The 25,532-nt window shown below is 38.1% G+C and overlaps 1 protein-coding gene across 1 annotated transcript in view; it reads left to right on the top strand.

The window, feature by feature from the left end:
- Positions 1–25,532, top strand: part of CCNB3 (cyclin B3) — a 63,983-nt gene that overhangs the window by 31,337 nt on the left and 7,114 nt on the right. Inside the window, exon 6 of the mRNA XM_012644852.1 lies at positions 23,967–24,104. Coding sequence (XP_012500306.1) covers positions 23,967–24,104 — 138 coding nt within the window. The remainder of the gene's footprint in view (positions 1–23,966; positions 24,105–25,532) is intronic.

Raw genomic sequence — 25,532 nt, 5'->3', positions numbered from 1 at the left:
ATCAAAAAAATAATTCACCATGACCAGGTGGGCTTTATTCCAGGGATGCAAGGCTGGTTTAATATACGCAAATCTATAAATGCAATTCACCACATAAATAAAAGCAAGAACAAAGACCATATGATTCTTTCGATAGATGCAGTGGTTTTGTTTTTTAGAGACAGGGTCTTGCTCTGTCACTTAGGCTGGAGTATAGTGGTGCAATCATACTTTACTGAGGCCTCAAACTCCTGGCCTCAAGTGATCTTTCCACCTCATCCTTCTGAGTAGCTAGGATTACAGGCATGAGCCACCACACCCAGCTTCAGTGGTTTTTATTCTAGTTGTGCGGCCATCACCACAGTCTAATTTTAGAAAATTTTCAACCCCTCCCTCCAAAAAAATCACCAAACCTATTAGGAGATTCTTTCCTTTCCCAGTCCCCCTTTCTGCCTCCTGCCCCTGTTTCAGCCTCTGGTAAACACTAATCCGCTTTATGTTATGGATATAACTCTATGGATATGTCTGTTCTGGATGTTTCATATAAATTGAATCTTATGATATCTGGTCTTTTAGAAGTACTTACTCTTCCTGTTCAGACTGGTGATTATATTTGCCTTCAATTCTCTCTCTTTTCTTATTCTGATTTCTAGTCTTCCAATGATTTGGTCTCACTAGGTTAGTGACTCTAATTGGACATGAAATCCTATTCAAAACAAAGCTTTGCATCTGACACATGTGACAAATTTCTCTTTTGGTATTTTTATTACCTCCATTAGGAAAGTGTCTCCTAAATAGCCTAGGGTGAAGGGAATGTGGTTAGATACCACCAATATTAATTACCAGCCTGCCTCTCTCATTAACCTTCAAACAATATTAATTTCAACCTGCATTTTACCAGATGCCTGATGGTAATAGACAAAGAAAATAAATGCAGCTAGTAAGGGAGACTGATGTATAAGTAGATAATGCATACAATGTGATAAGTATTAAAATCTTTTCAATATAAATGAAGGTAATAAATCATATATGAGAAAGCATAAGAGATTTCAGGAGAAAATTATAGAAAAATGTAGGGATCTTGGCCATAGAAAGTATATAATGTGCTACTTACCAAATTCACCATGGTACCCATTGATTTTTTTTTTTTACCCTCTAATCTGTCTTTGGGGTTGAAGTCCTTTCCCCTTTCATACCTCTAGTAAGTATAGTAACTTATAAGATGGTAGGTGAGTATTCTAGGAGCTACATTTTTCTTACTCAGACATTGTTTCCTTTATAGGTATAAACCGGAACGCCCACCGGTAATAGCTTCTACCACCTTGGCACCAAGCATTATGGAGAAACCACGTACTCTGGAGATATCCACCATCTCTAAAACACCCACTGCCAAGGAGGCATCTCTCTTCAAAAAGCCATTAATTTTAAAAGAGGAACCCCCTACTGAGGAGACAACCTCCATCAAGAAGTCATCAATTTTAAAGAAGCACATATATTGTAGAAAGGTATCCCAATTGGAGAAGCCACTAACCTTGCTGGAGGAGACTGATACAGATATTCAGTGTGATTTAGAACCAGTGGCTTTTAGGTTAAAACATAAAAGTGAGGACATCACCAAGAGGACATTATCCTTAAAGAAGAAGTTAAGCACACATCAGGGGAATCAGTCCTGCCGGGAAGAGGAGTTAGCCTTGCAGGACATTGATGTTGAAGAGGATTACTTCTTTCTGGAGCCAATGAATCTTAAGAAGAAGCCTAAAACTGAGACATCAAACCTCACCAGGAAGCCATTATTATTAAAGAATAAATATACCACTCAGGGGATGGTGTCCTGCAGGAGGAAGCCACTAGTATTGCAGAAGACCATCTCTGAAGAGAAGTCACTCACTGCAAAGACATTGTCCTTTAAAAAGAAGACTACCACTGAGGAGGAGTCTTTTTTCCAGGAGCCATCTATGTTGCAAGAGAAGCACACCACTCAGGGAGATGTAGACAACTTGAAGAAGCCAGGGGTCTTGCAGGGGAATATCAACAGTGAAGATAACATTGTTAGGGAGCTAGTTTCCTTTAAGAAGTATACTACCAAGAAATCAACTCTCATGAAGAAGCCATTACCTTTAAGAGAGGAGAAATGTACCACTCAGGGGAAGATGTCCCACTTGAAGAATCCACTAGTATTGCAGAAGACCATTTCTGGAGAGAAGTCACTCATGAAGGAGCCATCATACTTTAAGAAGAAGCCTGCCACTGGAAAGGAGCCCGTTTTTCAGGAGCCATCTGCACTGTCAGAGAAGTACACCATTCAGGAGGAGGTGTCCACCTTGAAGAAGCCCTTGGCCTTGCAAAAGTCTCCCACTGAGGAGAAGTCACTTTTTAAGGAGGCTTTGGCTTTTAAGAAGAAGCGTACCATTGAGGAGGCAACCCTCACTAATAAGGCTTTACCTTTAAAGAAGAAGCACACTACTCAGGGGATGATGTCCTGCTTGAAGCAGCCAGTAGTGTTGCAGAAAACTACCTCTGGAGAAAAGTCACCTATTAAGGAGCCATTGTTTTTTGAAGAAGAAAAACTGTCTCCAAAGAAGGAAAAGTGTACCACTCAGATGATGATGTCTGTCCGGCAAGAGCTATTTGACTTGCCAGATGTGGTTGGAGAAGATAAGAATTCCTTCTTTATGGAGCCAATGTCATTTAGAAAGAATCCTACAACTAAGGAGGCAATCCTCACCAAGACATCAATTTTTTTAGAGAAGAAGAAAATTACTCAGGGGCAGACGTCCATCTTAAAGAAGCCACTGGTCTTGCAGAAGACCACCTCTGAAGAGGAGTCACTCTGTAAGAAGCTGTTGCCTTTTAAGAAGAAATCTACAACTGAAGAAGAGTTCCTTTTCCAGGAGCCATCTACATTGCAAGAGAAGCACAGCACTGAGCAGCAGGCGTCCCTCTCAAAAGAATCCTTGGCCTTGCAGGAGTCTACCACTGAAAGAGAATCATATATTAAGGAACTATTGACCTTGAAAGAGAAGCCTGCCACTGAGGAGGAATTCCTCCTTCAGGAGCTACTTTCATTTCATGTTAAGCCTACCAACAAAGATGAGTCTTTCTTCCAGAAAACTTTGGTCTTGCAAGAGAAGACTGATACCAAAGAAGACTCCTCGAAGAAGCTGTTGGTCTTGCAGGAGAAAAGCACTATTGAAGAGGTGTCCCTTTTCAAGGAGCTCTTGGTTATGCAGAAGGGGCCCTTCTCTGAGGCAGCAATAAGCACAGAGAAGCAATTATCTTTAAAGAAGAAGCCCACTGTCCAGGCGGAGGCATTCCTCTTGAAGAAGCAGTTGGTCTTGCATGAGAACATCACCAATGATGAGGAGTCCCTTATTAAGCAGCCACTGGCCTTGCAGAAGTATCCCATCATTAAGAAGGAGGCTTTCTTCAAGGAGCCCTTCACTATGCAAGAGAAGCCCAGCATTGAGGAGGAGGCTATCCTCAAGGAGCCCACCACTGACACAGAGCCTCACTTCAAGGAGCCCTTGGCCTTGCAGGAGAAGCCCAGCATTGAGAAGGAGACGTTTTTCAAGGAGGCCCTGGTCTTGCAGGGGAATCCCAGCATTGAGAAAGAGACCTTCCTCAAGGAACCCTTGCTCCTACAGGAGAAGCCCAGAATTGAGAAGGAGACTTTCCTCAAGGAGTTCCTGACCTTGCAGGAGAAGCCCAGCATTGAGAAAGAGGCCATCCTCAGAGAGCTGTTAGCTTTGCAGGAGAAGCTCAACATTGTGAAGGAAGCCCTCTTCAAGGAGCCATTAGTCTTGCAAGAGAAGCCTGCCATCACTGAAGCATTCCTCTTCACGGAGACATTAGCTGTGAATGAGAAACCTACCACTGAGGAGTTGTCCTCCAAAGAGCCATTGGCCTTGGATGAGAATCCCACTCACAAGGAAGACACCTCTCTCAAAACATTTATCTCCCAAGTTGAGACCAGCGCACATGCGTCTATCACTGCCCCTGAATCCAGAACAGGCAAGTCCAGCATAGGCAAGTCCAGGACCACCAGCAAATCCAGTGCATGTGAATCTGGTTCCAATAAACTTTTCTCACCACGGGGCAAGAGAACACCAAAAGAGGTATTTGTCTCTCTTTCTTCTTAAATTAGATGAAGTGTTCTTTGTTGTCCTGGAGGTGGCTGCTGCCAGAGATTTTTTTTTTTTTTGCCTTCCTAAGCAATTCAGCCGTATGTAGTAAGTTATGGAGGGGGGGATCCTATAACTAGCGAGAGAATGATATTTCTTGGGTTTATTTCTGGTTTTATTTAATGATAGGTGATACAGAATCACTTCTTCTTACCTTTTGTAGCCTGAGGTTACCCATGATATGGGATAAATTTACCAGGCTCTGTGACATTTTTCTCTTAAATTAAGTTGCGCTTGTAGAATCTCCAGACTTCCTGATTGGCATAGTGATAGACCTAAGCAATCGGAAAGTATTCCAGAAATACCCACAAGGGTCTGGAATACTGTGCTGTATACTTAGGCTTTGCAATAGTGGTTAAATAATTTCAGGAAATTGCCTTTCTCAGTAATTGCAATCTGTATCACAGTGGGCTTCAGTCAAAGATGGGCAAAGTTTACTGGGGAATCTCCCAAGGAAGGTGGTCTTTAAGTTGTAAATTTGAAGAATGAAGGAATGAGATTTAGCAAGCAGGAGGAGAAATATCCTACTCTAGGCAAAACAACCTGGGTAAAGGTGTAGAAAGGAGAAAAAGGCTACCAAGAAGATGAATTGGGCCAGATCAAAGCATTGGGACATAGCAAGGGACCTAAGAAGACAGATGACATAGCTAAAATAATAAAATAAGAATGTCTTTCTTGGAGAGTTTTGAGCTTACCTGTATAAAGGGTGCCTTGTTCCTAATAGAGCAGGCATGTACAAGGAAGACTAGGCATTTCTTGATCACTAGATAGTTGAAGATTGCAAGGTCAAGGGGTACTCTGTTATGGCCTAGGATATATGAAGCTTGAGAAACCTTAGCAAAAGATGACAGTGGGGAGAAAGGACGCATTCTTGATGTATATGTGTTAAGTCTTCCTTGGAATCATTCTCCTCATAATATGTTTTTTTTTTTTTTTTTTTTTTTGGTGATTTCTAAGCCGATGACACCCCTACTGGAAGACGTTGACAAGGACAATAGTGATCCATTATTCAACGCAATATATGTCAAGGATATCTTCAGTTACATGAAGGAGAGAGAGGTTCGTAGGTGGCTGAGAAGCAGGCGATGATTTCTAGTTCTCATTTCCTCCTCATTTCATTGCCAACATGCAATTTGAAAGGGGTGATAATAATGATGAAAATAACAATAATAGTGACAACTAACATCTATTGGTAGCTTACTATGAGTTGGACATTGTACTAAGGGATTTTTAGGCATTATCTTGTTTAATTCTCTCAATAACTTCATAATGGGTAGATATCGTTATCTCCATTTTACAGATGGGGAAACTGCCCAGAGTCACATAACTGGTATGTGGTAGAGCTGGGATATGGACTAAAATCTGATTACCTTGCAGATCATAATACTGCTCCTCTAATTGCTAAGGAAACAGTCTCAGACACAAAAATAGTCAAGTAGTCTCTGAGTGTTCTTAGAGATCTTTTTCTTTCCTTATGCATGTTTTTGTCATTGTATGTAAAATCATACTCTTTGTTTCAGCTATCCAACCTGGTGAAGTTTCTTTTCTCCTTTGAAATCTGCCAGTCTCCTTTACCATGATGTTCATTAATTCCAAAGTTTCTCCTGTCTCTCACAACAGAGCAGATGGGACCAAAATTATCTATCAACTAGAATTTTTAGCAGGCCACATATAAGAGGGTGGGTGGAATATCCCATCTTCTCTCTAGAGAGGGTGTGACTGATTAACTGTCTGACTCCAAAGCCCACACTTTTTCTAGTATACCTTAGAGGAAGTAAGAGACAACTTTTTTTATCTTAAAAGTGTAAGCCTTGGTTCAGCAGTATCAGTTCACTTGGGATCTTGTTAGAAATTCAGAAACCCAACCTAGCCCCGTCCCAGATCTTCTAAATCAGAGTTTGAAGTTTTACAAGATCCCTAAGTGGTACATATGTGTGTACCACTGAGAAGCACTGCTCCACATGGCATGCTATTGTGCTTTAGATTGAATTGCAAAGAAGGGGAAGAACATTTTTGGCCTTCGTTTACAGCCATAGGTGTGTTTTTGCCCTATTCCTCCTGGACTCTTCGATATCCTCTCTGACACTTGAATACCACACGTGCCCATTTTCCAAGGATAATTGGAACTTACCTGAAAAAGGATACTTTTATCTGCCCCTATCTGATAGAAGCTAAAAATAGTGAGTTAGAACTGTGAGGGAGAAGTAATTGTTAAGTTACAATTTTGAACTACAAGAAGAATTTATTTATCAACATTTATTTCTCATTACTGCCAGGAAAAGTTCATACTTACAGAATACATGAAAAGGCAGACTGATATCAACTGTGACATGAGGGCCATCCTTGTGGACTGGTTGGTGGATATACAGGTAAGCCTGACAACTGCTGCCTTAAGGAGCTGCTGTTCTTTCTTGGTTAGTCATTCAGCACTGCCAGGCAAAAACATGGTTTTATAAAAATTTACTGAGTCTATACAGTTGAATAAGCCATGGTTCCTGCCCTCAAGGAGAGCTTATGATTTACGGGGCAAGATAAGATATGCAGTATAATAAGTATAATACATAAGTATAATACATATTATACATATTACATATATATACATATATATGTAATATGTTATACATATATAATGTGTTATATATGTATTTTATACATATATAATACATATTATACATAAGTATAATACAAAGTAGAATATGCTAAGTACTCTAAGAATATTATAAATAAAATACTATGAGAACTCAGTGGAAGGAGCTACTATTTCTAGAAAAGGCAGTGATGGTATGGTAGTTTTATCTTTATCATTCTTAAAGCCTTATAAAAGTATATCTAGTGATTTGGATTGGAGTCAGTGACAAGGTCTTTCAAGCTTTGGGTGGGATGGTTCATGGGATGGAAAACATGGCAGGCAGCTGTTTGTCCAGCATTGGATGTGGAAGGAGTACTGCTATAAATATTATTTTATACTAAGGAAGGAGAGCCAAGAATAGTACCTGGCACATAGTAGGGAGTCAATAATATTTGTCAGATTAATAGAATTGAGTGATTTGCTAGGGAGCTTGCAAAGAAACATAAGGCATAGTCAGTCTGTGCCCAGCAGAGTTTTACTATGTCATTAAGAAAAGGTAATATAGTTTTATATCCTTTATTAAGTACCAGAGGAGTGGTTCAGGCTCACTTTGAAGTGACAGAACAGGGAAATAGACACAGACACAGTATATATGGACATCAGCAAAGCATGAAAATATCTCTTATCTAATGGAAACGATAGAGAATAGTAAATTAGATAACAGTAGAATTTGGGTAGATCTTAAATAAATGAAATAGAACCCAAAGACTGCTGATCATTACTGAGCTAGAAAGAGACTTCAGGTGGATTGCCATTGGGCTTTATTCTGATCAACATTCTCATTAGTGATGTAGATGAAAACAGAAAAGATCTATTCATCAGATTCCTGGATGGCATGAAACTGGGAGTAGGGATGGAAAATAAATGGATAACCGAGAACTCTACCAGCTGGAATGATGAACTGAATTTTTTTGAAAGCTTTTGTTATTTTTATTGCTCAAAATGCACATTTGTTATGGTAAAGTAAGAAATTATAATTACCTGTGATCCCACAGTCCACAACCACTGTTAACATCTGTTTGTGTATATTATCCCCCCATCTTTAAGCAGTGGTTATCCACTAGGGGTGTACCTCAGAATCACAGATGCCCAGGTCCTGTCCCAGTCTTACCTAGTCAAAATTGTGGACATATGGCCCAGGCACACATATTTTAATAAAGCTTCACAAATGATGCAAATGTATACCCCTTGATAGAGAATCATAGTTCTAGAAAATATCATATTTTTATAACTTTAGTTATATATAGTTTTTATAACTTTTATTTTTAATATTGCTTAAATAAACAATAAAATTGGCTTTTTGGTATACAGTTCTATGAAATTTTAACATTTATTTTGAAATAATAGATTCATAAGAAGTTGCAAAAAATAGCACAGAGAGATCCTGTGTGCCTTCACCTAGTTTCTCCGAATGGTGACATTTTGCATAACTGTAGTATAGTGTCAGAATCAGGAAATTGTTTTTTGTACAATCCACAGACCTTATTTAGATTTCATCAGTTTTACATGCACTTATTTGTGTGTGTGTGTGTGTCTATTTAGTCTATTTGATCATGTGTAAATTTCATAATCACCATAACAGTTAAGATACAGAACTGTTCCATCACCACAAAGATTCCTCGTGCTACCTTTTGTTAGCCACAACCATCTCTTCCTCTCCACCCTCCTGTCCCTGACAAATAATCTGTTTTGTGTCTATAATTTTGTCATTTCACATGTTATACAAACAGAGTCATACAGTGCATAGCCTTTTGCACTTGATTTTTACCATAATTCTCTTGAGATCTATCCAAGTTGTTATGTGTATCAATAGTTCAGTCCCTTTTATTGCTGAGTAGTATTCCATGGTTAGATATATCCCAGTTTGTTTATCTGCTCTGTTTCGTGGAAGGTTTTGGGTTGTTTCCAGTTTTTGATAACTGAAAAGAATTGTACATTCATGTATAGGTTTTTATGTGAATATATGTTTTCATTTTCAATGTCAATACCTACGAGTGGGATTGTTGGAGCATATAAAAGTGTATGTTTAACTTAATAAGAAACTGCCACAGAGTGACTTGTACATCTTGCATTCTCACCTGCAATGCCTGATAGTTCTAGTTGTTCTGCATTCTTGTCAGCATTTGGTTTTGTTAGCATTTTTAAATTTTACCTGTCTAATAGGTGTGTAGAGGAATCTCATCATGGTTTTAATTTTTATTAATATTTTCTCAAGGGCTAATAATGTTGGTAATCATATTTATTTGTCATCCATGTATCCTCTTTGATGAAGTGTCTGTTCAAATCTTTTGTCTACTTATAAATTGGGTAGTTTATTTTCTTAGCATCAAGTTATAAGAGTTCTTTACATATTCTGAATACAAAGCCTTTGTTAGATATGTGATTTACAAATATATCTTCACAGTCTGTAGTTTTTTTATTCTTTTACCAGAGTGTCTTTCACAGAACAAAAGTTTTTAATTTTGCTAAACTCTAGTTTATCAATGTTTTCTTTGTGGATTGTACTTTTTGTGTCATATCTAAGAACTTTACTTAAACCTAGCTCATGAATATTTTCTCCTACATAGTTTTACACTTTGCATTAAATCTATAGTCTATACTTAATTTTTGTATAGGGTGTGAGGTTTAGGTCAAGGTTCATTTTTTGCATATGGATGTCCAGTTGTTCTAATACCATGTGTGGGGGAAACACTATAACTTTCTCCACTGAATTGCTTTTGCACTTTTGCTAAAAACAATTTTTGTGGGTCTATTTCTATATTATGTTTCATTGATCTCTGTGTCTATACCTTCACCAATATCACACTATTTTTATTTCTGTAGTTTTGTAGTTAAAACTGGATAATGTTATACTTCCAACTCTATTCTGTTTTTTTAAAAATTATTTTAACTATGCCTTTCTATACAAATTTTATAATCAATTAGTTTGTATCTACAAAAAATCTTGCTGGGAGTTTGATAGGAATTGAATTACATTTTTGTTGAGAAAAGAGCTATCACAACAGGCCTGATACTACTATACTTAGAAAGGTCTGTTTGCAAGGTTGGCTCTTGTCTGGTATTTGGAAACTTGGCTGGTAAACAGTTCCGTACACTGATATAAAACCCACCCGAAATGATAACTGTGGCTCACTGTACCTAAACTCTTTGTGCAAACAATGTGGTTTATGCTAAATATCTGCTTTCCTTCTGGCAGTCTGAAATTTCAGAACATGTTAAGCAGAAAGTATTTACATGTCCAATTCCCAATAAAATCTTGGGCACTGAGTGATGAGCTTCCCGAGTAGAGAATACTTCACATGTGTTGTCACAACTCATTGTTGGAAGAATTAAATGTTTCCTGAAGTGACTCTGCTGGGACATTACTCTTAGAAGCTTGCTTGTGACTTTTTCCAGACTTTGCCTCATTCTCCTTTTCCCTTTGCTGATTTTGCTTTGTATCCTTTTCCTATAAAAATCATAGCCATGAATATGGCTAAATCCTATGAGTCCTTCTAGAAAATCGTACCAAGGATGGTCTTAGGGACCCCCATACACATCCGTGGGTGAATTTGGATAGAATTGGCACTTTACTATATTGAATCTTCCAACCCACAGACATGAACGTGGTATGTCTCTCCATATATTTAGGTTTTCTTTGAGGATTGCTTGAGCCCAGGAGTGGGAGGTTGCAGTGAGCTGTGATTGTTGCCCGGGCAACACAGTGAGTCCCTATCTCAAACAAACAAACAAACCAAAAAACAAATAAAATAAAATTTAAGGTTTGTTTTATGACCCAGGATATGGTCTGTCTTGGTGAATATTTCATGTGCACTTGAAAAGAATGTGTATTCTACTGTTGTTGGATGGAGTGTTATATAAATGTCAGTTGGATCCACTTGGTTGACATTTTTCATTTCTTCATTATCCTTACTGATTTTCTGTATATTGATTCTGTTACTAAGAGAGGAGTACTGAAGTCTTCAAATATAATTGTGAATTTGTCTATTTCTCTTTTCAGCTTTGTCATTTTTTACTTTGTGTGTTTTGAAGTCCTGTTAGAAATGTACACATTTAGTATTGTTATGTCTTCTTTATAGTTATTTATGACTTGCTTTTTTTCTAATATATAGCAACACTTATGTAATTGCAAACATCTTTCCAGTTAAACTGACATATTTCTGCATCCATTTTGTTGCCAGTATAGTATTCTTCTTCATCTGTCATACCCAACCTTCTATTAATGGACATTTAGGTTATTATCAAATATCATTCTTAGAAATAACCCTGTAGTGAATATACATATAGAGAATTTTTATAATTTTACTATTGTTTCTCTGGGATAAATTACTAGGAATAGAAATATTGGATGGATCAAAACATAGGCACATTTAAAATTTTTGTACATATTGATAACTATCTTCTGAAATATCATGCCCATTTATACTTTTACTAATACTGAATGGAAATGTCTATTTTCCTGTATTCTTACCAACACAGAAAGTTATATATATATATTTTTTTTGAGACAGAGTCTCACTCTTTTTGCCCAGGCTAGAGTGAGTGCCGTGGCGTCAGCCTAGCTCACAGCAACCTCAAACTCCTGAGCTCAAGTGATCCTACTGCCTCAGCCTCCCGAGTAGCTGGGACTACAGGCATGCGCCACCATGCCCGGCTAATTTTTTTGTATATATTTTTAGTTGGCCGATTAATTTCTTTCTAATTTTAGTAGAGGTGGGGTCTCGCTCTTGCTCAGGCTGGTCTCGAACTCCTGAGCTCAAACAATCCGCCCACCTCGGCCTCCCAGAGAGCTAGGATTACAGGCGTGAGCCCCCGCGCCCGGCCAGAAAGTTATATTTTTGCCATCTTATAAGTGAAAAATTTTAGCATGTTATTTTAGTTTGACCTATAGGAACACTGGCATTTTAAATAGTCAGGTTTATCAGTTCTTTCCCTTATGGCTTTAAGATTTGTTTCTTGCTTAGAAAAGTCTCTTCAGTCTAGAATTATATAAATATACCTCTGATTTTTTCCTAGAACATTTATAGTTTTATTTTCAGTTTTAAATCCTTAGTCTGTTTGGTGTCAGCATCTAAACACCTTCCCCCAATGATTATCTAGTTATTCTAACACCATATATTGGTTTTCATTATCCAGTGGTTTGAAATAACACATTTATCATACATACTTGCGTTTGTTTATGGTCTTTCCAATTCTATTCCATTGATCTGTTTATTCTAATAGTAGTAGTAGATATAAATGTATAACTTTTTCTGTTTTTAAAATTTATTTAACATTTTCTTTTTCTTTATTATTATTTTACTAAGGTCTATTTTGTTGTTTTCCCTATCTTCTTGAATTGAATGCTTAGTCTATTTTAATTATTCCTAACTTCATAACAAAAGTGCCAAAGCTATACATTTTCTTCTTAGCTTTCACTATATCCCATTAGTTTTGAAAAATAGTGCTGTAGCTATCTTGAGTTTTCTCAATAATCTGCAATTGCAGTTTTCATTTCCTCTTTGACCCAGGTTTTTTGTTTGCTTTTTTGTTTTTCTTTAGTGTTTACCAATTTTTTCAAATACTTTCCTTTTCTTTGTTTGATTTATCCTTTTATTGTTAATTTCTAGATTTATTGCATTGTGTACAGAGAACGTGACCTGAATGATAATTTCTGCTTTATTAAAGTTAATGAGATTTTCTTCATGGTTTCAGATATAATAAGTTTTTATAAATGATTCACTGAAGAACTGTATTCTCTATAGGGTACAAAGATCATTATATCAATTTTGGATTAATAATTATATAATTTATATGCTAATTTATTTTGTCTGCCTAATTTATCACAGTCTAAGAGCAGTGTGGTAACTACCCACACTGCACAATTTCTCCTGGCATTTCTTCATCCCTGCCATCCCACCTTAACCTTGTTGCCCCATGCAGTTTTTTTAACTGAAAAATTAATATATGTTTATAATATGTGTATATGTGTATATATTCGTGTGTATGTATATGCATAATGTAAACATGTTCTCTGAAAAAGGAATTTGAAGGAAAGAGACTTTATCCCAGTGAGCAGTTTCCAAACTGGAGAGATGTAGCCTGTAGCCTAAAAGGAAGATGCTTATTCTAGTGAACAAGGGAAAGGCTGGAGTTTTATAGCTAAAATTCCTACCCAGGTTCTCAATCAGATCCATTTATGCAAATGAAGGATTGAAACTTGCTTAGTTGTGATTGGTCAATACAGCCAAGCCTTGATTGGTTGATATAGCTGAGCCCTGATTGGTTGAGGCAGCTGAGCCATGATTGGTTGCTTCACATGAGCTCTGAAAGTCAGAAAGGTAAAACATCCATTAGATGTTATTCTTATATGTGCATTTATGTGTTGATCAGTTAATACCAATTTGATGGTGAGTGCATGTGGTGCTTGTCTTTCCATTCTTGGGATTCCTCACTTAGTAGAATGCGTTCCAGCTCTATCCAGGAGTATACAAGAGATGCTATATCACCATTGTTTCTTAAAGCTGAATAGTAGGGGGGAGGGGGGAGGAGGGGACGGGTATTTGCATACACAAAGAGTGCAATGCGCACCACCTGAAGGATGGACATATTTGAAACTCAGACTTAGGGGGGGAGGGGAGGGGCAAGGGCAACATATGTAACTAAACATCCGTACCCCCATAATATGCTGAAATAAAAAAAAAAAGAAAGGTAAAACAGTGAGGGTTTTAGGGGGAATTCTTAGTATGTGTGTGACCCTTTGTCAGCAAATGGCCACTTGGCTCTATTTTCAATTTAGGCCCAATTAGCCACTCAGGATCCATCTTAAAGGATTGAGTCTTTCAGGTTTACATTTATTCACAGTAATCAATAACCCCTTTCTCCTAACTCTCCAGTAGTAACAACAATAAATCATTTAGGATGTATCTTTCCAGATCCTTTTTTGTGTGTCTTATCACTTTTATTAAGATTTTGACTGTCCTTTCTTTAAAAATCCTGTTATGTGAGCAATACATGAATGTATATATGAAATATAGCTTTTTTAAAAAATTATTTTTTATTTCAGCATAATATGGGGGTACACATATTTAGGTTATATATATTGCCCTTGCCCTACCCAAGTCAGAGCTTCAAGCACGTCCATCCCCCAGATGGTGCGTACCACACCCATTAGGTGTGTATATACCCATCCCCTCCTCCCCCCTTCCATTTGCCCGACACCCGATGAATATATGCACTTAAGTGTAGATCAGTTAATACCAATTTGATGGTGAGTACATGTGGTGCTTGTTTTTCCATTCTTGGGATACTTCACTTAATAGAATGGGTTCCAGCTCTGTCCAAGAAAATACAAAGGGTGCTAGATAACCATTGCTTTTTGTGGCTGAGTAGAACTCCATGGTATACATACACCACATTTTATTAATCCACTTGTATATTGATGGGCACTTGGGTTGTTTCCATATCTTTGCAATTGTGAATTGTGCTGCTATAAACATTCGAGAGCAAATGTCTTTTTTATAGAATGTCTTTTGTTTTTTTGGATAGATGCCCAGTAATGGGATTGCTGGATAGATGCTATTTGTATCTCTTTGAGGAATCTCCATATTGCTTTCTGCAGAGGTTGTACTAGTTTGAAGTCCCACTAGCAGTATATGAGTGTTCCCATCTCTCCGCATCGATGCCAACATTTACTGTTTTGGGACTTTTTGATAAAGGCCATTTTCACTGGGGATAAGTGATATCTCATTGTGGTTTTGATTTGCATTTCCCTGATGATTAGAGATGTTGAGAATTTTTTCATATATTTGTTAGCCATTATTCTGTCTTCTTTTGAAAAGTTTCTGTTCATGTCCTTTGCCCACTTGTTGATAGGGTTGTTTGATTTTTTCTTGCTGATTTTTCTGAGTTCTATATAGATTCTAGTTATCAGCCCTGTATTGGATTTGTAACATGCCAATATTTTCTCCCATTCTGTAGATTGTCTATTTGTTCCGATGATAGTTTCCTTGGCTGTGCAGAAGCTTTTTAATTTTATCAGGTCCCATTTATTTATTTTTGTTGTTGCTGTGATTGCCTTTGGGGTCTTCTTCATAAATTCTTTGCCTAGGCCAATGTCTAGAAGAGTTTTTTCAAAATTTTATTCTAGAATTCTTATAGTTTCACACCTTAGGTTTAAGTCTGTTACCCAGCGTGAGTTGATTTTTGTGAGAGGTGAAAGGTGTGGATCTTGTTTTAGTCTTCTACATGTGGCTATCTAGTTTTCCCAGCACCATTTTTTGAATAAGGATTCTTTTCCCCAGTGTATGTATGTTTTTGTCTGCTTTGTCAAAGATTAGATGGCTATATGAGGATGGTTTTATATCTGGATTCTCAGTTCTGTTCCATTGATCTATGTCTCTGTTCTTGTGCCAGTACCATGCTGTTTTAGTTGTTACAGCCTTGTAATATAGCTTGAAGTCTGGAAAATTGATGCCTCCTAATTTGTTCTTTTTGCTTAAGATTGCTTTTGCTATACGGGGTCTTCTCTGGTTCCATACGAAGTGTAGAATTATTTTTTCTAGATCTGTGAAAAATGGTGTTGGTATTTTAATAGGGATTGTATTGAATTTGTAGATCACTTTGGGTAGTATAGACATTTTAACAATGTTTATTCTACCGACCCATGAGCATGTTATGGTTTTCCGCCTGTTTACGTCCTCTGCTGTTTCCTTCCTGAGTGTTTCGTAGTTCTCCTTATAGAGGTCTTTTACCTCCTTAGCTAAATATATTCCTAGGTATTTTACTTTCTTTGTTGCTATTGTGAAGGGTATTGAGGCTTTGATTTGGTTCTCAGTTTGACTGTTGTTGGCACATAGGAATTCTACTGATTTCTGTACATTGATTTTGTAACCTGAGAATTTGCTGAATTTGTTTATCAACTCTAGTAATCTCATGGCAGAATCTTTGGAGTTTTCTGGATATAAGATCATATCATCTGGAAAGAGTGATAGTTTGATGTTTTCTGTCCCCGTTTGGATGTGCTTGATTTCTTTCTCTAGTCTGATTGCTCTGGCTAGGACTTCCAGCACTATGTTGAATAGAAGCAGTGATGAAGGGCAACCTTGTCTGGTTCCAGTTCTGAGTGGGAATGCTTTCAATTTTTCCCCATTCAGTATGATGTTGGCTGTGGGTTTGTCATATATGGCTTGTATCATTTTTAGGTAAGTCCTGTCTATGCTTATTTTGTTAAGCGTTCTTATTATAAAAGTGTGTTGAATTTTGTCAAATGCTTTTTCTGCATCTATTGAGAGAATCATATGGTCTTTGTTTTTGCTTCTCTTTATGTGGTGAATTACATTTATAGATTTGCGTATGTTGAACCAACCCTGCATCACTGGGATGAAGCCCACTTGGTCATGATGGATTATTTTTTTGATAAGCACCTGAATTAGTTTTGCTAGGATTTTTTTGAGAATTTTTGCATCTATATTCATAAGGGATATTGGTCTGTAGTATTCTTTTTTTGTTGCATGCTTTCCTGGTTTTGGTATCAGGGTGATGCTGGCTTCATAAAACATGTTGGAGAGGATTCCTTCCTTCTCAGTGTTGTGGGATAATTTCTTTAGGATAGGCACCAGTTCTTCTTTGTAGGTCTGGTAAAATTCGGGTGGGAAACTGTCTGGTCCAGGACTTTTCTTTTTAGGAAGGTTTTTATTGCTGTTTCAATTTTGGTACTTGATATTGGTCTGTTCAGGAATTCTGTTTCTACCTGATTGAGCCTAGGGAGGCTGTGTGTTTCTAAGAATTTGTCCATTTCCTCCACATTTTGTAGTTTCTGTGCATAGAGGTTTTATAGTATTCATAGATGATATTTTGTATTTCTGTGGCATCAGTTGTAATTTCTCCTTTTTCATTCCTGATGGAGCTTATTAGAGTTCTTTCTTTTCTGCTTCTTGTTAATCTAGGAAGAAGCATGTCAATTTAGTTTATTTATTCAAAGAACAAACTTTCTGTTGCATTAATCTTCTGTATAGCTTTTTGCTATCAATTTCATTTAGTTCTGCTCTGATCTTTGTTATTTCTTTTCTTCTGCTGGGTTTGGTGTTGGTTTGCTCATCATTTTCCAGTTCTTTGAGATGATTCATGAGATTGTTGATTTGTGATCTTTCTGCCTTTCTGTCTTTTGGATATAGGCATTTATGGATATAAATTTTCCTCTCAGGACTGCTTTAGCTGTGTCCCATTCGGCCAGCCTATGTCTCTTTAGTGGCCAGTTCAAGCCATTCAAATTTGTTGAGAGAATTGATAAGTGGGGTAGATTTCTGTTCATCCTGTTCAGTTGAACTTTGTTGCTTTGTTTTCTCTCTTGAGGTATTGTGGTATCCGGCCGCTGACCTTTAGCTTTTGGATGATTTTTCCATTCGCGAGTGTTTATTGTGCTGATCCATGTGTAAAACTGTTTTGAGTACTTCCTAGAGGGCAGGTCTTGTCTTGATGAATTCCCTCAGTCTTTACTTGTCTGAGAAGGTCTTTATTTCTCCTTCCTATACAAAACTTAGTTTTGCAGGGTACAAGATACTATGCTGGGTATTATTCTGTTTGAGAAGAGTGAGAATGGGGCCCCAGTCTCTTCTTGGTTGTAAGGTCTCAATTGAGAAGTCTGACGTTATTCTGATGGGTTTTTCTGTGTAAGTTACCTGTTTATTTCACCTTGCAGCTTGTAAGAGGGCCTCTTTGGTGGTTATTTCGATCAGTCTGAGTACCGTGTGTCATGGTGTCTTCCTGTTTGTGATGACTCTCCCAGGAGTCCTTTGAGCTTCTAGCGCCTGGATATCTAGATTTTTAGCAAGGCCTGGGAAATTTTCCTGTATTATATCCTCATATAGCTTATCCAACCCTTGTGTATTTTCTTCTTAACCCTCAGGGATGTATATGATTCTCACGTTAGGCCTCTTCACATAATCTCACATTTCTTGTAGGCTTTGTTCTTTTCTCTTATTTCTCTGCTCTATGTCTGTGACTGACTTATTTAATTGAAAGTTGTTATCTTCAATCTCTGAGATTCTTTCTTCTGTTTGATCTATGCTGTGCTTCAAGCTTTCCACTGTGTTTTATAATTCCTTTAATAAATTCTTCATTTCCAGAGGTTCTGTTTGATTTTTCTTTAACATTTCTATTCGTTTAGTGAATTGTTCTTCCAAGTCCTGGATTTTTTTTTGTGGTTTCTTTGTGTTGGCTATCCATTTTTTCTTGCATATCATTGAGTTTTCTTACAATCCATGTTCAAAATTCTTCTTGTGTCATTTTAGTGTTCTGAATTTGGTTGATGTCCATTGCTAGAGAGCTGGTGTTCCCCTTTGGGGGTGTGCTTTCCGTTTGATTCTTCATACTTCCAGAGTTCTTTTGGTGATTCCTTCCTATCTGTATCAGCTCTTGCTTCTTACTTTTAGATTTTCGTTTGTATAATGACACACCCTGTTTAGTCTCTGAGCCAGTACGTGGTGTTTGGGGGTGAGATTCGACCACACCATGTATGATGAGTCAGTAGATACACTTACAGGGTGTGCAGAATGACCTCCCTATCCGTAGGTGGCGCTTTCTGGGAGGAGCAGGCTGCAGTGTTGTTTTTGGGTCCTGTAATCAGCTCTCATTCCTCCGGAGAGGCACTCTAGTGCCTCAGGTGGTGGGTGGTGCCCTGGGACTTCCAGGTGTGTCCTTATTCTCCACCTTACTAGGGATAGGTGGGGGTGTGAGTCTCGGCACAGTTGGGTTGGGCGAGCCTGCCCTCAAGTACCACAAATGCTGTTAGCAGGGATCAAAGTTCTGTTCTCCGCTTATGGGAAAAGCTGCCAGGGAGGGGCTGAAATGGCCTCACTCATTGGAAAGGTCTGCATGTTGGTGTGGGTCTGTCTGAGACCTGCAGTCTGGAGCAGACCTTGCCCTTTCCACCCTTCCCTATTCCGTATTTTCTCCTGGGTCTTTGCCAGTTGGCAGGACCTCAAGCCAGTGGATCTCCCCTCACTGTGATGCAGGCCAGGAGGGTCCCTGCCCAGGATTGCAGCCTGAGCTGGGCACATGGCACTCCCATGGGAGAAGGGTTGCCCCTCAAGCATGCTGATCTGCCCCTGAAGGCACACACACCTCAGTAGGCTCATTCACAAATATCCCTTCTGTGTCCTGGGGTAATGCAATTGAAACGTGGGTGTATGGGATCTGGTCTGCAAGCCTGTCCACTGGCCCCCAGAGATCAATCCTTAACCCTGCCAGGGAGAGGAGTGCTGTTCTCGAGTCACCGACATGGTGCCCAAGCTGGATCCTTGTCTCTCCCCCTCGGGATTTGCCTGACTCTCCTGGAGTCACCAGGCAAGCAGTACCTGGGAGGGCTGTGGGTATGGAGCTCACAGTCTGAGTACCCCTCATTCCTTTGTAGGGCCCCAAAAGGAAAGGTTCAGTTGCCTGCAGATTCCTCCAGGTGATGGCTAAATTGTCTCCCTCAGCTGCCACGGATAGGGAAGCGGAAGGGGAGAATGAAGCAATATGGTGCCTGCTGATTGGCTCGGGTTTGGAAGGCGGGAGGTGCCCTGAGGGAGCTGCGAGCCTGGTGCCCTGTCTACAGGAGGCTCATTGCTCACTGGCAGCAGCCGTCTGTGGGCTGATGTTGGCAGGTCTTTCTAACTGCTCAGGAGCCCATCAGCAGTCTGAGATGCAAGGGAGGGGAAATTTAACCACTCCACCTACCCTTGTCACTGGTCTCCAAGCCTCTCAGGGGCCTTTCTCCTTCTAGTTCTCCTCCGCAACTTCTTCCCATGGAGTTTCCTATATTTTCAGGCACCCTTCCTTCCAACCCTCATCTGATCTGTGTTTGTCTGCCTGTTTATTTTTTTTCACTTTCTTCTAAAATCTGTCTTTCTTGCAGAGACACTCTGGCTGGTGGTTTTATGTCCGCCATTTTGCCCCTCTGAATTATACCTTTTTAATGGGTGTGGGTTTTATGATATTTTTTGTTATATGAATAGGTCGTGGTATACACATTGCTCTGCAATGTGCTCTTTTCTCTTAAGAATAAGTCTTAATAATCTTTCCATGTCAACATAGATCTACTGCCTTCTTCCAGACTGTTGCAGGATATTCCATTATGTGAATATCCTCTTTGTTTAGTTAACCAACTCCTTTGATGGACCTGATCTGTTAATTTTCCCTCAAGTGAGATGATATAATTTGCACATATTTAGCTCATTTCTTCTTCTGTTTTTAGTTAAAATAATTTAGATTTTCAGTTCTAGATTATTATTGTTTAATACATTATCTTCTATATGAATAATTATTTTTGATGTTTTTAGCTGTAAGCCTATTTTCCTTAATTTTGTCTGGTATATTTTGAGTCCTATCAATCTAAAAGTTTGATCTTTTTTGATACAGAGAAATTTTTATCTGTTATTTCTTTCGCATTATTACCCTTCTGCCTTTTCTCTGCCTTTGTGTGTGTGTGTTTGTGTGTGTGTGTATCTCCAGAATCTATTCCCGATGTCTCTCAAGTTTTCATTTATTATCTTCAACTTTCTCTTACCTATTAGTTCTGGGCGAATTTCTTAAAGTAGTAGGCTTTGGAATAATTGATTCATTTTTTGGCCGTATCTAATATGCCGTCCACTGCCTCTGTTACATTTTAAAAATTAAGTAATTGTATCTTCATCAGAAACCAGTCCTTCTGGATCCCAAAGTGTTCTCTTTTCATAGATTCAGTGTCCTCTCAGGTATTGTTTAGAGTATACTTTTTTTTAAAAAATTCGCTAATCCATTTATTAAGACATTACTGTGTGCCAGGGATTTGTAGGAGAATCATGGTTGAAGGAATCCATATCAATATCCAATATGATTTTAAGAAACTATTATTTAAAATGGCAGTGAAAGCTCAAAGAACTCAAGCAAGTCAGCAAGAAAAAAACAAACACCCTTATTATAATAAAAAGTGGGCAAAAGACATGAACTGGAGCTTCTCAAAAGAAGAAAGACAAATGGCCAATAAACATGAAAAAATGCTCAACATCACTAATCATCGGGGAAATGCAAATTAAAACCACAATGAGATATCACCTTACCCTAGTTAGAGTGGCATTTATCAAAAAGTCTAAAAACAATAGATGCCCGCATGGATGCAGAGAGAAAGGAACACTTACACACTGTTGGTGGGACTGCAAATTAGTACAACCTCTATGGCAAACAGAATGGAGATTCCTCAAAGAACTAAAAGTAGACCTACCATTCGATCCAGCAATCCCACTATTAGGTATTTACCCAAAGGAAAAAAAGACTTTTCATCAAAAAGACACCTGCACTTGAATGTTTATTGTAGCACGATTCACAATTGCAAAGATGTGGAATCAACCTGAGTGCCCATCAATTCATGAGTAGATTAATAAAATGTGGTATATGTACCGTGGAGTACTTCTCAGTCTTATAAAAAGAGAGTATACTTTTTAAAAGTTTATTCCAGTTTTTTGGAGTGAAATAGTTTCATAGGTAGACACTTGCTCTGATTCCTCAGAATGTATCTCCTTTAAAAACTACTTGTTCTTTTTCATGTATCTGATTGATTTTCTCTGTTTATTCATCTTTTTGGAAGATAGTCTTTGAGTTTTGGAATTTGAGATGGGTTTTATCAGATTTGTCTCCTAGTTTGAGACTAAGAGTAAGCTATATGTTCTATAGTTTTGATTAATTTATCACTTCCCTTTTGTTTCTTCTTACCCATCTCCAGATGAGGAAAATAGTTATTTAGAAAGAATTGGAAGAGTCCTCTAGCTAGAGACATTTTTGAGGGAGGAGAGAATCTTGCTACTGTGCTGAAGGGCTTCTTACCCACATTTGTTGTAACTGCTTGAAATTACCCAGAGCACTGACACTCTTCTCTAATGGCACAAAGACCCTAATTTGGAGCCTGATATTGAGAAAATGGAAAACCATATCATGTGAATTATAGTTAGAGGAAGTCAAGTTATTTGGTCTAGAGTGGGAAAGATTTATAGGAGATGTAATAACTGCCTTCAGTAGCTAAAGAGTTGTCACAAGAATGATTAGACTTGTTACTTGTAGTTCCAAGTGGTAGAATTATGTTAGAAGGATATTGTCTTACCTTCTTGGAAGGAAGGTTACTGTAATTGACACAGCGGCTGATTTAAATATTTGTTGACTCCAAATTTCAGCCATTCATTCAGATACAACCCTCACATTTAGATGTTACCACTTGATACCAACATGCATGCACAAGTGGCCACGTGCCTATGTGAGGTACTAGAAGGAGGCTTCTATAAGTACTGGCTGTGTCATTTGCTCACAGAGGTATTATCCTCCAAGAACTGCTGCTTTCCATTCCTACCCTCTTTTATTTTTATTTTTTATAATTACCTGACCTCAATTTCTGGATACTTAAGGTGGTAGTTATTACCTTTCATCTGCATGAACTCTTCCCATCCCTTTCTCTTGACATCCCTTTAGACAGTTTTGTAGGCAGAATAAAATATCCATGTCCTAATCCCCAGAATTTGTAAATATGTTACCTTGCATGGTAAAGGGGAATTAAGGTAACAGATGGAATTAAGGTTGTTAATCAATTTAAGTTAGAGCAATTATCCTAGATTATCAGAGTAGGCCCAATGTAATGACAAGAATCCTTAAATGTAGAAGAGGGAAGCAGAGGATAATGTGATGTGAGAAAGACTTGGCTGGCTATTGCTGGCTTTGAAGGTGGAAGGGGTCACAAACCAAGGAATGTGGGCTGCCTCTAGAAGGTAGAAAAAGCAAGAAAATGGATTCTCTACTAGAACTTCCAGAAAGGAACACAGCCCTGCTGACACCTTGATTTTTAGCCCAGTGGGACCCATTTGGGACTTCTGACCTCCAGATCTATAATATAATGAATTTGTATTGTTTTAAGCCATTAAGTTTGTGATAATTTATTATAGCAGCAATAGGAAACTAATACAGATTTCTGAGAAGATCCAAAGCCATATTCCAGGAACAGTAAGAACTGTTTCTTGGTATTTCTGTTAGTCAGAAACTTAATGTGTGTATTGATGAACCGTTGTATTCAACCATCTGATAGTCATTTGTTTATGCAAATATACCTCCGTTTCTCCAATGTTTCTCTTTAACCTACTTTTTGGTCATCTAGGTTCTAGTCAATAAGAGTAGCCTGTACAAGAAGTGGCCCAATGAGGTGAAGCTTACAGGGAGGGTAATGCCACTCAGTATAAGGAAGAATTTCCTGTTAAATCCATTCAAAGATTGGGTTGTATTTGGAAGTTTGTATGGCAGGAACTACACAACTGTTTCATGGAGATGTTAAAGAGAGTATTCATGCATTGGTTGAGGTGTTGGACTAGGACAGATTTTATGGTTCTTAAATTTTGAGAACCTGAGGGCTTGTGAGAAAGAAGTATTACTGAGGATCTGGTGGGACCCCTGTGTACAGATATGCAAATTGTGCCTACACAAGGCCTCCAGCCAAAGCAGCCAATGGAATCCAGCTCGCACTTCATTTGGAAGCTGTACATTCTGCCTATGGGGCTTCTGTGCCCTGAGGCAGAGGCAACCTTTGGCTAATTCATATAAAGGTATTATCTACATTTACCAAAAGATGTATGCTTGAAGGGCTACATTCACCCAAAGAAGGCACTTTTTTTCTAATTCGCACAAAGGGGCTGGATGGGCCAACATAAACCCAGCACTTCTAAATGGTGCTATTGGTACATTCTCCCAACTGATATATTCTAATAACATATCTAGTTGGGAGGAGAAACTAATGAATGAATAAACTAGTAAATCTCTGTATTTCAGAGCCAAATAAATATGATCTCTTTTGGGAGTTAATTGTATAAGTTAGTAGCAAATGGGGAAAGCAAAAATCTAAATATTAGAGATTAAGAGGAGAGGGTATGTCTACTCAAGGTGTTCACAGAGAATCCAGAACATCTCTCTCTGATTTGTAAGGCTGGTCATCTACCCATATATGTAAGGATAAATAATGCCAGGGTCTTCAAAGGCACAGGAGATATACATGGGCACCTGGCTGAAGCAGTTTCTGCATTCCTAGCTGAGTCCCAGCTGGCCAAGACTGTACTTGATGCTGCAGACAGTCCAGGTAGCTAGATACATCTGGAGGTGGCTATAGAGCTGGACAATACACAGATTTCTGCCCTTTTTATGTATTCCTTCAGATATGCCTTGGGATGAATCACGAGACCCTGTACTTGGCAGTGAAGCTGGTGGATCACTACCTAATGGAGGTAGTATGCAAGAAGGATAAGTTACAACTCCTTGGTTGTGCTGCTTTTCTGATTGCAGCAAAATTCGAGGTGAGCCTGAGTCCCTAAGTCCTGGAGAGAACTAATCAGATTTCTATCTAAAACGGTGAATGGATATTATACAGTTATGTGCTGTGTAACAACCTTTCAGTAAATGATGGACTGCTTATAGGACCATGGTCCCATAAGATTATAATGGAGCTGAAAAATTTCTATGCCTGGTGACATCTTAGCTATTGTTACATTGAAACGCAAGGCATTACTCATGTGTTTATGGTGATGCTGGTGTGAACCTGTACTGCCAGTCACATAAAAGTATAGCACATACAATTATGTGCAGTACACAATACTTGATAATAAATGACTATGTTACTGGTTTATGTATTTACTATGCTATACTTTTTTTCCTTATTTTAGAGTATATTCCTTCTATTTATTAAAAAAATTAACTGTAAAACAGCCTAAGGCAGGTCCTTCAGGAAGTATTCTAGAAGAAGGCGTTGTTATCATAGGAGATGACAGCTCCATATCTGTTATTGCCCCTGAAGCCCTTCCAGTAAGACAAGATGTGGAGGTGGAAGACAGTGGTATTGATGATCCTGACCATGTGTAGGCCTAGCCTGATATGTGTGTCTGTGTCTTAGTTTTTAACAAAAAAGTTTAAAATGTAAAAAAAAATTTAAATAGAAAAATCTTATATAGTAAGGATATAAAGAAAGAAAATATTTTTGTACAACGGTATAACGTGTGTGTGTTTTAAGCTGTTATTACAGGAATCAAAAAATAAAAAAATTAAAGTTCATAAAATAAAAAAGTTACAGTAAGCTAAGGTTAATTTATTATTGAAGAAAGAAATTTAAAAAAATAAATTTCATGTAGCCAAAGTGTAGCGTGTTGATAAAGTGTACAGTAGTGTACAGTAATGTTCTAGGCCTTCACATTCACTCACCACTCACTCACTGACTCACCCAGAGCAACTTTCAGTCCTGCCAGCTCAATTCATGATAAGTACCTTATACTGGTGTACTGTTTTTTATCTTTTATACTGTATTTACTGTAACTTTTCTGTGTTTAGCTATATTTAGATACACAGATACTTAGCATTGCATTACAATTACCAGTGGTATTTAGTATAGTAACATGCTGTACAGGTTTATAGCCTAGGTGTGTAGTAGGCTATACCCTGTAGGTTTGTGTGAGTATACTCTATGATGTTCAGACAAGGATGAAAGTGACACATTTCTCAGAACGTATCCCTGTCATTAAGCGATGCATGACTGTGTATTTATTCATACATACACATATACACATATATGTATGTATACATTTGTGTATACAATTACATACAAACATACAAATAATTTTTTCCTACCAAATTTTTTGTCTGTCTTCCTAAAGCGAGGAAGCTGGTGTTGGTTGGCAATGGTAGTATAATAGCTCTCTGGCATCAGCAAGGTTTTTTCATTTCCTCTTTGAAGG

The sequence above is a fragment of the Propithecus coquereli genome, unplaced genomic scaffold (genome assembly GCF_000956105.1).
Source record: "Propithecus coquereli isolate 6110/MARCELLA unplaced genomic scaffold, Pcoq_1.0 Scaffold221, whole genome shotgun sequence".
Classification (NCBI taxonomy): Eukaryota; Metazoa; Chordata; class Mammalia; order Primates; family Indriidae; genus Propithecus; species Propithecus coquereli.
The sequence above is the reverse complement of the archived record's forward strand: the minus strand, read 5'-3'. Positions and strand labels throughout refer to the sequence as shown.